The 12,500-nt window shown below is 47.1% G+C and overlaps 1 protein-coding gene across 1 annotated transcript in view; it reads left to right on the top strand.

Annotated features, from left to right (window-relative positions):
* Positions 1-12,500, top strand: part of LOC307091457 (CUB and sushi domain-containing protein 3-like) — a gene marked incomplete at both ends in the record, with an annotated part of 210,064 nt that overhangs the window by 126,525 nt on the left and 71,039 nt on the right. Inside the window, 5 exon segments of the mRNA XM_079758444.1 lie at positions 1,326-1,439; positions 2,117-2,212; positions 3,067-3,270; positions 11,093-11,217; positions 11,453-11,549. Of these exon segments, the coding sequence (XP_079614570.1) occupies positions 1,326-1,439; positions 2,117-2,212; positions 3,067-3,270; positions 11,093-11,217; positions 11,453-11,549 (636 nt within the window).

A 12,500-nucleotide genomic window follows, 5' to 3' on the forward strand; every position in this document is an offset into this window, starting at 1 on the left:
CTCCTATAGATGTCACCCCTCACTTCATTATAGAAAGATCAGAGAAGTTTGTACAACACTTTGTACATAACCTGGTGCATAATTCATGCGTCACTTCTATATATATTTTAATCACAGCGCGTTTAGTTTACCCCGTGACGGTGTGCGCACCATTGGGTAGATGTATCCCTCCCGAGACACCGGCGACCGGTTTTCATATTTCAGACGTTGTTTATCGTCGTGTGTGTGTTTTGACAGTTTGATTTAAGGGCACAGCGTAGCCCCGGTATAAGCCGCGAGGCAGTCGAGATAAGTATGAATGGGTAATGTTTTATTTATTCACCCACTATCATTATTCATCATTCCGCCACACCGTCTGATTACTGGGTCCTCTTGGCAACATTGGAGCATTCCGCAGCCTGTGACGCGGGCGGCTGGCTGTGCTTCCTCCCTGCGTAATCAACATGCAGGGCAGAGAGAGGCGACTGACACGATGCAGGTGGATGCCATCGCACCACAGTGTGGCGTGTGCACGCTTCAGTCGGCGTGCTGAAAAGCAGCCCGGCAGCTTGTAACGATGTCGTCCCGTTCCCCGCCTAATACATGTGGTTGCCCCCCCCCAGACGTTGGTATAATGCGATTTCTAAATTTTTGCATCTGTAAATCATGAGTGTTCATGGGGGAATGTGTGGCGTTTCATGGTTTCATCCGGAGCCTTTTCAGCGTTTTCATTGTGCTCTGCACACACCTTGCTCAAGACAAATCCCGGCTTAGAGGAGAGTCGCTTTAACATGGGGGGGGATTGTGGCTGTTCAAATGAAACGCAAACAGGGGATCAATGCTAAATCTGTGAGAGGGTTGATCTGCTCCGACTGTGAGGAGTATGATTAAATGAATTATTCTTCGATGCAATTATTCGTCTGTAGGTCTTACAATTGCATATTTTGTTTCTTTGATTCCACCCAATTTGAGTGTATAGCATAATGTTACACCCAGTGTTTTTTATAAAGTGGAAAGGAATGGAAACCATTAAAAAAGAAGAATCACACATATGAAGCAAATCAATAAGAAAAGCATTTTTGTTGGAGACGGGTGGTTTCAACATGACAGATACACTGGAGAGGCTCACTAAACTCTCCTGCAAAGCACTCGGATGCGGGCCGGTCCAATTGGTAATAGGCCTTCACAGATGATGGGGAATCTTCTACGATGGGCTGAGCTAAACCTGAGATCACGTTTTTAGTTTATTTTCCAATATCTATTTTTTTTTCTTTCCCCACTATCTATGTCTTGTCCCTTCCCCTCTCTCCCCTCTCCCGCCCTCCTCTCCCCTCACCCCCTCCCAGTTCTATTTGGCCAGTTTGTGGTGTTCCAGACCCTGGCCAGTGATGTGGTGGAGATATATGACGGGCCCTCTGCCGACTCCCCCCTGCTCTCCTCCATCCACGGTTCTCACTCAGGTAGGACACACCTCATGAAACCTCTCACCCCCATATCCCCTCGCCTTCCCTTTTTTCACCTCCTGCTTTGAGGTCTGCAATGTGGCCGCTTTCGGGGATGATAGCTTGCCCAGAAAGGCGGCCATTTCTCTCCCAATTTTGTGGCGCAGGCTTATCTCTGACATCACTTATCGGTTTAAATCACAAGCTAACTTTCTTTTTAAGAAAAAGCTGAAAAAGTGTTTCCTGTTGGGAAAAGTTGAAGCATTTGTTATTTGTTGTTTCACTGCCTCTTCTTTGACTTTAATACAATTCAAATTATATTTGTTACAGAAAACTCATTCATTCATTGTTTTTTATCATTGGCGATGACCTCTATATGTGAATTTTATTTCTCAAGTCAGTCAGTTAAACTGGTCTTAGACTGAGATCGTCTAATTACGAGAATTCAAACATAGTGTAGGCAATTATAAACGGTTACATAACACATCGCTCCGCCGTAATGAAATCAATCCCATCTCATAATGCTCGCTCCGTATCCAGAAACTCATTCTGCAGTTAATGAAATGAGCAGCATCGCACCGAATCTCTCATCTTAAAGCAATTAAAGTCAATCCCTTAGATCCGTTAATGTCGCCTATCACTTCAGGCTCGCCGTCACACAAGTCGTCTGTGTTTTGTTTCTCACCCCATCCCAGGCGAGACGCTCCCACTGAGCTCGGGGAACAAGATCACCCTCAAGTTCACCACCATGGGGGACGAGACTGCTAAAGGATTTCATTTTGTTTATCAAGGTACGTGTTTTTTTAAAATATTTTTAACCTTTTTACCACCGCGGCCGTTCTCTCATCGGTTTTAACAAGCAAAACTCTATTACCGGCAGCGAGTGCATGGCCTGGGCCCTCCTGTTCTATATAAATGTTGTCTGCCTGGGGTTTATCAACCCCCTACATAAAGGGTCTTTTCAGCTGTGTGCCGCCGTCCTCTGTGGCCCAGCGATAGCTCAGCATGGAGGGAGCCTATCCTGCCACAGCTGACTGGACTGACTGATGGTGTGAGGGGGAGATTCAGAGTGGATAAACCATCCCTCTCGGCCTTCTTGGTCCGGGGCTCTCCTCTCGGCTCTTCTGAATTTTCTCTGTCCAAACCCCCCCCCCCCCCCCCCCTTCACCCACCCCCTTCTCCTTACTCATTCTGTGTTCGCTCTCTCATCTCTCTCTCTGTTTCTGTCTGTCTCTGAATTTTTGTCTCTCTCTCTCCCCCTCTCTCTCTCTCTATCCCTCTCTCTCTTCTCCCTCGCTCCCTCCCCCTCTCTCCTACTCTCCCCCTCTCTCTCTCCCTCTCTCTCTCTCCTCTTGTTCACCCTCTCTCCCCTCTCAATCACTCCCTCCCTCTCTCTCTCCACCCCTCTCTCTCTCTCTCTCTCTCTCTCTCTCTCTCTCTCTCTATCTGTGTCTCTCTCTCTCTCTCTCTCTCTCTCTCTCTCTCTCTCTCTCTCTCTCTCTCTCTCTCTCTCTCTCTCTCTCTCTCTATCTGTGTCTCTCTCCCCCTCTCTCTCCCCCTCTCTCTCTCTCTCTCTCTCTCCCCCTCTCTCTCTTTCTCTCTCTCTCTCTCCCCCCCCTCCCCTGCTGTCTCTCTCTCTCCCCAGCCGTCCCCAGGACCAGCGCCTCCCAGTGCAGCTCGGTCCCCGAGCCTCGCTTCGGGAGGCGGATCGGGAACGATTTTGGCATCGGCACGGCGGTGGTGTTCGAATGCAACCCGGGCTATGCGCTGCACGGCTCCAGTGCCATCAGGTGCGAGGCCGTGCCCAACACCCTGGCCCAGTGGAACGGCACCGTGCCCACCTGCATCGGTAAGTCGCCTGCCGAGCACAGACAGACAAGCTTGATGCACAGCTCCTCAGTCCCTCGCTCACTGCTTCTCTGAGTCTCTCTCTCGCTCTCTCTCTCTCTCTCTCTAGCTCTTTCTCTCTCATTCCCTGCTTCTCTAAGACTCTCTCTCTGTCTCTGTCTCTCTCTCTCTTTCGCTCACTCGCTCTTTTCTCCCTCGCTCTCTCACTGCGTCTCTGAGTCTCTCTCTCTGTCTCCGTCCCTATCTCTATCTCTTTCTTTGTCCCTCTCTCTCTTTTGCTCGCTCTCTCTCTCTCTCTGTCTCTCTCTCTCTTTTGCTCTCTCTCTCTCTCTCTCTCGCGCAGTGTCTCACTCTCTCACACACACGCACGCATAGTCTCTCTCTCGCACGCACATGCGGTCGCACCCACCAGCGGGCAGTGCAGAAAAGCCTGGCGCAGTGCGTGAGTGTCAGTGTCAGTGCTTTGTGTTAACTCTCCTCTGCCATTCATCAAAGGCAAGGCATCAGAGCGGCTCGGAGCCGAGATCGCTAGTTAAGACGTGCAAGGACGAGGCTGGCGACGAGGCCAGCTAATTAATGCACCCAGCCATTTGGCAGGATCACTGAACACACCACTTGACGCTCACATGTAAAACAAACAGGGTTTACACATCGACGTGCCCACGCATACTTTAGCCCGTCCAAAATCTCCCCAGACAGCGTTACACACTCACACATGTGCGCGCACACATGCACGCGCAAACAAGACACACACACCGACACACTGACGAAGACACACACACACACACACACTCGCGCACATTCACGCAGACGCAAAAACACACGCACGCACACACACAGACACCTATGCACGCACCCTCACACACACACACACGCACACACACACACACACACACACACACATACACACACACACACACACACACACACACACCATACACTCGCAGTCATGCAGCACCTGGGGCTAAAAGATTGCAGTGCTGGATTAAGATGAAGCAGGACGGGGTGGGGTGGGGGTCTATCGAGGTGAGGCCGAGTGCCAGCGTGGCCGACGGTCCAGCTGGCGGAGCCCCCGTCCCCCTCCCCAGTCCCCCCCAGTCCACTGCCAACGGACGGGCAAGGCCGCTGGAGAAACGGCGGGGATATGCACGCACATCCAATTTCAGCCCAGGCCTTTTTTCTTTATCATCAGATTGGATCTGGCTGAGGCGTCTTCCCCCCCCCCCCGAGGGCAGTGTACTCGTCCGGAATAACGGAGACCGTTTCATGGCAGCCTTAACAAAAAACACACAACAACATGCCCGTTTCATCAGGGTCCACTGGGAACAAGTGTAACAGGAGCCCTCCCCCAAACCCCCATGGCCTCTCGTTCTGAGCTCGGTCGACCCGACGGGGTGGGCTTGTTGCTGCTCTGGATGCGTAAACAGGAAGCAGGTGGAGCACACAGGGGTGTTGTGGTCACTGTGTGTTGAACCGGCACTTCGGTAAATCGGGATTCGATTTAGCTGGCCCGGACGGATGCAGCGTGGGAAGACGCCTCGCCCAGGGTGCCTGGAGGGGGGGTCCGACGGCGGGCTCTAAGGGGGGGCCGGGGGGGGGGGTGTGTCTGGGCACAATTGTGTGGTGCCGAAACGCAGGTGACAACCATGGCGACAACATTTTGGGTGGTCTTTTTTAAATTTTCTTTTATACATAAACCATTTTCACAGTAGGAAAAACACATGATAATGGATTTGATTTAGTATAGACCCAACTAGTCAAGTAAGTATACATTGACCGTGCCGGTGCCGCTACAGACATCGATAAAACCGACCGAATGTTTCACTTACAGGAACAGGCCACAGGAGGTGGGTTTACCCTGCTATAGACGATCTGTAAAAGGGGTCCATTGTTTCCACATGCGGGTCGTTCTTCATGATGCGAGGAGACGTTTTTGCTTTTCGTGCACTTTCTTTGCCTGTACCTGACCCAAAGTGTTTCAGTAACAGTTGGAAAGGCATTGTAAACGTCAGGAGTTTGCTGTGGAGCAAGCTGTCGTCTGGGGATCAGTGGATCAGAGCAACTTCATGTTGCTGGGATATTTTCATTTACATCTCAAGCGCTGAGACTTATTCTACCATGACGATGATATTCAAAAAGCCTTACTCTTCATGTCTGCTGTTGGATCCTTTTCCATTTATATTAATATGCATATGCATGTATACATTATTTATATGATCAAGGCAGAGAGAAAGGCGAAGAGAGGAGAGACGGGGTATAATCTAGATATTTAATGTTCAGTTCTTGTCCTTTTCCCTTTCTCCCTGGAAGCCACGAGTAGCGCATTTCCCCGTCGGCGTATGGTTCATGATAACTGTCAGAATCCATACGGGCTCCGTCGTTCTCCTGACTTATTTACACTGTGTCTCCGAGACGGTGGTTACTGCAGGCTGGGAGGCCTCCTCTGTGGCGGCCAAATAGCCCGATTTTATTATTTCTTTCTGAGAAGCATCCACAAACCGCGGGTCTCGGAAGCCCAATTACAGCGCCTCAGATCGGAGGTTTGGAAAGGCCTGGCCGAAGCCCATCTCTGCGGTGAGATAAGGCCTTTATTTTGGACACTTAGGAAACACGTGGAGGCCAAGGTCATCGGCGTGCTGTTGGTGGTACGCTGAGCAACAAGCACAGAGACTTCGCCCGTTGCCCAAAGGCACTAAAGCGCTGGTGAGTGCAAAGTGGGTGACGGCGCGTTTGAAAATATCATACGATGTGCCTAGACTATATCAATGCAACTCCCCTACGAAATGGTCACCATAAAGACTTACTTTTTTTTTGTTGGCTAAACTACATTTCTTCTTGGAACGGGGGTTATTATCGACTAGTAAATATGTTGCATTAAATATCCCCTAGTCCTTGGTTCAATATTGCCAGCGGAGTAGAGTTAGCAGAGAACATAAGGACCCTATAAAAACCACGGACAGCGGATTTAAACTGCAATAACTGTTTAATGACTGAATCCATGTGTTTTGTGAGGGAAAGAGGAAGCACAATAAAATTGGAACATTTCTGATTAAGTCATTAAAGTAATTACTCTTCGGAATTGACCTGCCTGTCGTTTTTAGACAGATCCTTCATTAAGAGCATATAGGTTAGAGTTAGGGTTCAAATGTCACTACAATTGTTTGTTGCATTCATCAAACTAAGACTCAGTTTACCATCTTTAGTATGCCAAACGTGAAATAAACCAGCTCTTTATCTGTTTCATTCGTTGATCTTTGCAAGCAAAAATAATTAAATATATAAACATATTGGACTTTCTTATCTCTCACTGATCAAGATAGTTTCTTTGACATGGGTATGATGTCGCTGCAAAATGATGGGATTTTAATATTCTTATTTTGGGTGATTTCTCAGTGCTCAAAAGAAGCCTTTTATAGTCTAAATAATGTGGTCAGAGGTTTTGGTTATTTTAATATAACTTGATTGACAGCATGTTAAATTTCCTGTTATTCCGTCCTGAACAATCTTAAAGGACCAAGGTTCAAACCTTTTACTTGGTTATTCGTGGTTCCCACCAAAATAAGCTTTATTTTGATAGAAACTCAAAAAAAGGTCAGCCCCATTAAGGCAAGCAGTGGGCTTCGATTCATTTAATTATGTGAAGAACAGGGAAACAAGATTAGGTGAATCTCAAAAAAAAAAAAAACACCCCGTTCCTTTCATACAAACACACTTAAAATCAGACTATTTTGCAGAGGACTCTCATAAACACATTAAATTGTTTACCTCTCAAAGCACTGAAAAGATTGTTTGTTCCTCCTACATACCGCCACTTTCCCTGCATATCGCCGGCGCCTGCACATGCCCTCAGAATCCGAAGGTGCGGATCCTTCCGGTGCACGCGCCCTCCACACCTGCCGGCGTGCGCAGTAAATAAGATATACGAGCCCTTCAGCCGCGGGGATAGGTGGGGAGCGTTCGTCCTTTTACGAGTGTCTCCGGTCTCTAATCGTGCCCGGCCAATTACATTAACTTTTAGCTCATGAGACCCGAAGGAGCTGTTAAGATAGCGAAGCAATTTCCCAAGAAATGCTTTTCGATGCCGGCGGTAAAGTCTTTCTCATGGCCGCCACAGGAGGCCTGCGCCATCCCCTCGCCGCGTGAGGGAGACCAATCAGTGCAACCGATGTATATTGCCCCATTATTTTATTTTTACAATGCTAATAACGGCTCTACATAGCATTATTGTTTACATTTTGTTTTTCGTTCTTATTTACTATTCTATTGATGTCCCGGTGAATTGGTTAAGAGGCAAATTTCCACTGCGGGTTTTTAGCACTCCTTGTTTTGTTATGTTTGTGTTTTACATGTTATAAGACTTTCACACAACAATAGTATTTTGGGATTGTTTTATTATATGCGCTACATTCTCTAACATTGTTATTATTACCAGTACTAATAGTAGTGTTTGTGTTTTTAAAAGACAGTCTTACAACCGACTGTGATCATTTTTCTTCATATTTATCTCAGTTTATCCCTGTATTCTCTAATCACCATGACGATAAAGCAAAGGTTTTCAAGAGGCTTTTCATGTCACGCAAGTTTGTCTGAATTATCAACGCTAATATAATAGTGCATTTTATAGGCCGGTGTTTAGTGGAGCAATTTATCGTCCAATCATTAAACAAGGACAACTACTTCTGAAAGGCCAGTAAACAGAACATTTAACCTTGTCTGCCACAGTGGCCATCTGCACGACTCTCCAGAAATGAGAGTGTTTATGCTTCTTAATTTCTCCCTCAAGTACCTCCTCTGAAGGACACTGCAGTCCAAAGGGATTCTCTGTATGTTAATCTTTCCATCGTGACAATGTTTGTATACATCGCATCTCAAATATATAAACGACAGAACCAGCCTTTAAATGTCTCGGTTTGACTTTTGGAGAAACGGTCAATCTCCGTTCAGCACAGAGCTCTGTCAACATGAGCCGATAACTTTGAAGAAACCCTAGTTGTGTGGTAACACAACATAGTTTGCTAACAAGGCTCACCTGATCGCTGAACACGATTTGGACAACCCAAATCCTGTTCCAGTCACTGTTATAAGTCTAAATATTTCCCTAAGTAGCCAATCCATATCAATCTGTTACCGAAAAAGCAAGATTTGCTGCCATCTACCCACTCGAAGCTCTGCTCCCCAGAACGGAATACGCTGTTGTAATGGAAGCTGTTTCCCTTTGATTAGGATACGGTCAAGGTAATCGATCTCAATATCGAACCGTCCGTAAACCAAATGAGTTCCCCGCCGAAGGCTGCGGCGTGACAGTGATTATGTGAATGCTGTGTGATTGCTCCGTATTGTTACACAGAGCTCATTTCTCTGAGGGCTTCCCTGGGAACTGGCGGAACGAACTAGTCGCTTTCGCATCACTTTCAGGGCGTCGTGCGTCGCTTGGTGGATTTCACCTTTGAAATATTGATGAGTTTAAAATTGCTGTGACATGAATAATAACACCTATATCAAATCACCTCCGCCTTTTTTATTTATATGAATGATCTCTGTTTTGTTATATCTTTCACTTTGAATTCCTTTGAGGTGTTGGATTCGTTTGTGAAGTCTTAACGTCTTCGGATGACGGATATCGAAGAACATCGATTGTGTTTTTCTTTCGAACGGACATCCTTGGAAAAACACCATTTCATCCGGCGTCGGGGAGATGAAACGGTGTGCGTTCCCTTGTCCCGGGATGCCTTGTCATCCTTCACCCAGACTTATAGAATATTTTTGCTCCAATGGTGAAACAGTGGATAATATCATGGTCATTGTTTCTCTGCCTGCCGGTCCTTTTTCCCTCGGAACTAGGTACACACATTTTTCATGTCGTGCAGGAAACGTCTCACGTCATTTAGCTCTGAATTTAAACAACTTTTTTCTCGCCATTCCTTTTTTTTTCCAAATGCTTTCGCTTTCCATTTTAATTGACACGTGGTTAAAATGCATAGGGAAATGAGCGGGGTGACCAGATGCCCAGTTATAAGCCACCATCTGGCGGGTGGGCCGGGGGGTGTGGGTTGTTGCAGCCTGGATCCCAACGAAAGCGGAGTGACCGCGACCAGGGAGACAATCACTGTAGCCTTGCACTCCTTTGCTCTTGCTCGTTCCAATATTGAGAAAACACAGGCCCACGTTTCGGCAGGAGGAGAGTGTGTTTTGTCCAGTGCTTTGTCACATTCAACACCTCTAATGCCTTGTCCTCGGCCAGGGAGCGCCCCCTGAGGCTGAAGGGATGAACCAGGTGCACCCGCTGCCGGTTCCTGGACAGATCTTTCGATCTGGTGAATTATTTTCTACATCACTGATGCAATAATAAGTTATTCAGTAGATAGAAAGAGTCTTCATGTGCCATTCATAACAAGGACGAGTACAGGTTAATTGGACTTCTTGGTCTTCTTTGCTTCCGTGACTTCATTACTTGGGGAACTTGCAATAACGTATTCTTTTCTTGTTCTTCTCAATCCCATTTTCACAAGGTCTGATTCAGTGTGCAAACCATCAGCAGCAATGCCATGTACGTGTACATACGCACAAACGCAGGGTACACTAGCAGGAGGGGTGGTGATACATGTATTAAACCAACAAGGGGCTGGGTTTATATTCATAAAACCAACACGGGATTAGTTCTATATGCATCTTATTTCCCCCCCCAAGTCTGTCGTAGAGTAGAGCAGCCTCCTATGTAACCAGTGCCAACTATAGGCTACCTCTGTGTCTCTCTCAATCTCTCTCTGGTAGCTCCAGAGGTGCTGTGTGTCACTCTGGTGAACCCCTTCACCCCCTCTGTACACACACCGACACTAACACCCACTCTCTCGCTCTCGCTCTCTCTCGCTCTCGCATGCTCTCTCCCTCGGCCTCTCTCTTGCTCTCTCTCTCTCTCTCTCACTTCCTCTCTTCCTCTCAGGTGGAGGAGGGAGTGTACAGACCTTAAACACCTCCCGTGGAAGAAATGCTTCCCAATACCATTGAGGCTTTCGTCCCCCAAATATCCCCACACGCAAATCAAGTCAATTAAAATCCCCAAAATATTGGCTCTCCGCAGAGATCTGCCCTAAGTCTGTGCTATTTTCATTCCGCCGCTGTCTGGGAAAAGCCATCGCCGTAACTTCAAAAGCCCACTGGTGAAGTTTGATGTTGGTATTCACATGTGCAACGAGGCGTCAACATGATAGAACTGTGCCACATTACTTAACTGCCTCAGACAGCCATGGATGATTGATGATTCTATCCGTGTCATTTACAACACAGCCATACCCCCACCGTCACTAAACACAATCGCATGCATAAACACACACGCACGCACGCACGCACGCACACACGCACGCACGGGCATTCAGTACATACGCATTCTATGACGCCGAAAAATCCCTGGATTTGATTCGGTAAATGACTTATGTTGTCCCTGTGTGGAAGAACTCTGTTGCTCCGTTTATTCATTTTGGATGAAAGGTAGACAGGTGACCCGTCCAACCAATTCATTATGGCAGAATGGAATTATTGCCCTGCTTATTACAGGTCTGCGACAGCCACAGAAACATTTTTTCTTTTTTGATTTATCAACCGCCGTGAGAATTTCTGAAAAATATGCCAGAAAATGCTTTTCAAATAAATGGCCTACCCTGCTTTTAACATCTCTCAGTGTTTACTTGTTTATGTAACAACTTTCTCTCTCTGTTCATCGCTCTCTCTCTCTCTCTCTCTCTCTCTCTCTCTCTCTCTCTCTCTCTCTCTCTCTCTCTCTCTCTCTCTCTCTCTCCCCCTCCCTCTCTCTCTCTCCCTCCATCCAGTTCCCTGTGGTGGGGTACTAACTGAGCGGAAGGGGACCATCCTCTCCCCGGGATACCCAGAAACATATGCCAACTATCTGAACTGCGCCTGGAAGATCTCTGTTCCGGAGGGGGCTGGCATCCAAGTGAGCAGGCCCAGCCCAGACTGGAGATTAAGGGAGATGATGGGAACTAAAAGTTTAGCCTCCACGGTCTTGTGCAATTATTCATGAGCTTGTCTCTTGTTTTTGTTTCATGCAAAGTGGATGTACGTTTCTTTAATGGAGTGTGTACGTTTGTTTTTGTTTGTTTTGGTTACGTGATGATTTATGGTGGCTTATTTTCGTGTTTTTCACGCTTTTTCTCGTTTCTTTTTCAAAGATTCAAGTCGTAACGTTTGCCACGGAGCACAACTGGGATTCCCTGGACTTTTTTGACGGCGTCGACGGCAACGCTCCGAGACTCGGCAGCTACTCCGGTAAAAAAAAAAATACACAAAACAGGGTATGAGATCTGGGACTCTTTGTAAACCAGTGTGTCACCGGAATCAGAGCGAATGCGAAACTTGTGAATTTTCCGCATCGCCTCAAACTTTCTTGTTTTACACATATCCAGTCCGAGGGAGGGGAATACAAATAAAAGATGTGTTTAGCACATGGTGATGTCTGCATTAAGTTCCCGTTGATTGCGTCGGAAGTCGTTCTGGGTTGAGCTGCCTTTCGGCCCAGTAAAATGAAAACAGTGTTTACCACATGGTCCTCCTCTAAAGAAGGAGAAAACCGGGGACACAGTGTTAATTTGCGATTCGTACCTGAGGTTCGAGAATCCAGGGACCGAGTGTAATGACTCCTGCTTTCTAATGCGTGACCACTCTGTGTGAATGAGGGTGTCATAATTCTCAAAAGGTTGCAAATCTCATTTAGGAACGGAGCCCTTTTCGCACGCTTTTAATACAGACTATTTTGTACGGCTGCCGGCCGGAAACGGGCTGTGAAACTTCTTGAGTGAAACTATCAAGCTATCAACTCTGTCCTGGGGGAGCCCTTTGATTATATGTAACGGTCTCCATGGAAATTGCTCAAGGCATGGGGCCTGAATGCAAAACGTTATCTCGACTTCAGTGGGACCAGACACTGAATATTCAGCAGACGCGAGCGCCGCATCAGAAAGGCTGTTCTTCCACCTCTGCGTTATTCATTCGCAGCTTGAGACTTTGCCAGGATGACCCGGCGTTTTCCATCACAGATAGTCGAGCGATAATCATTGCACCGTCGAGTGTGTTGTCGAGATTCGGTTCTCAAGAAAAGTGTAATACCCAATTTTTTAATTGTCCCTTTCTCAGCATTCAGAAGTCGGGTGCAGTGCTTGTTGAAATAACGACTTTGTTAACATCGGCCTAGCGAAATGCGCTTTGCGTGCTTTTAAGGAT

Source organism: Pollachius pollachius, assembly GCF_949987615.1.
Source record: "Pollachius pollachius genome assembly, chromosome: 1".
Lineage (NCBI taxonomy): Eukaryota > Metazoa > Chordata > Actinopteri > Gadiformes > Gadidae > Pollachius > Pollachius pollachius.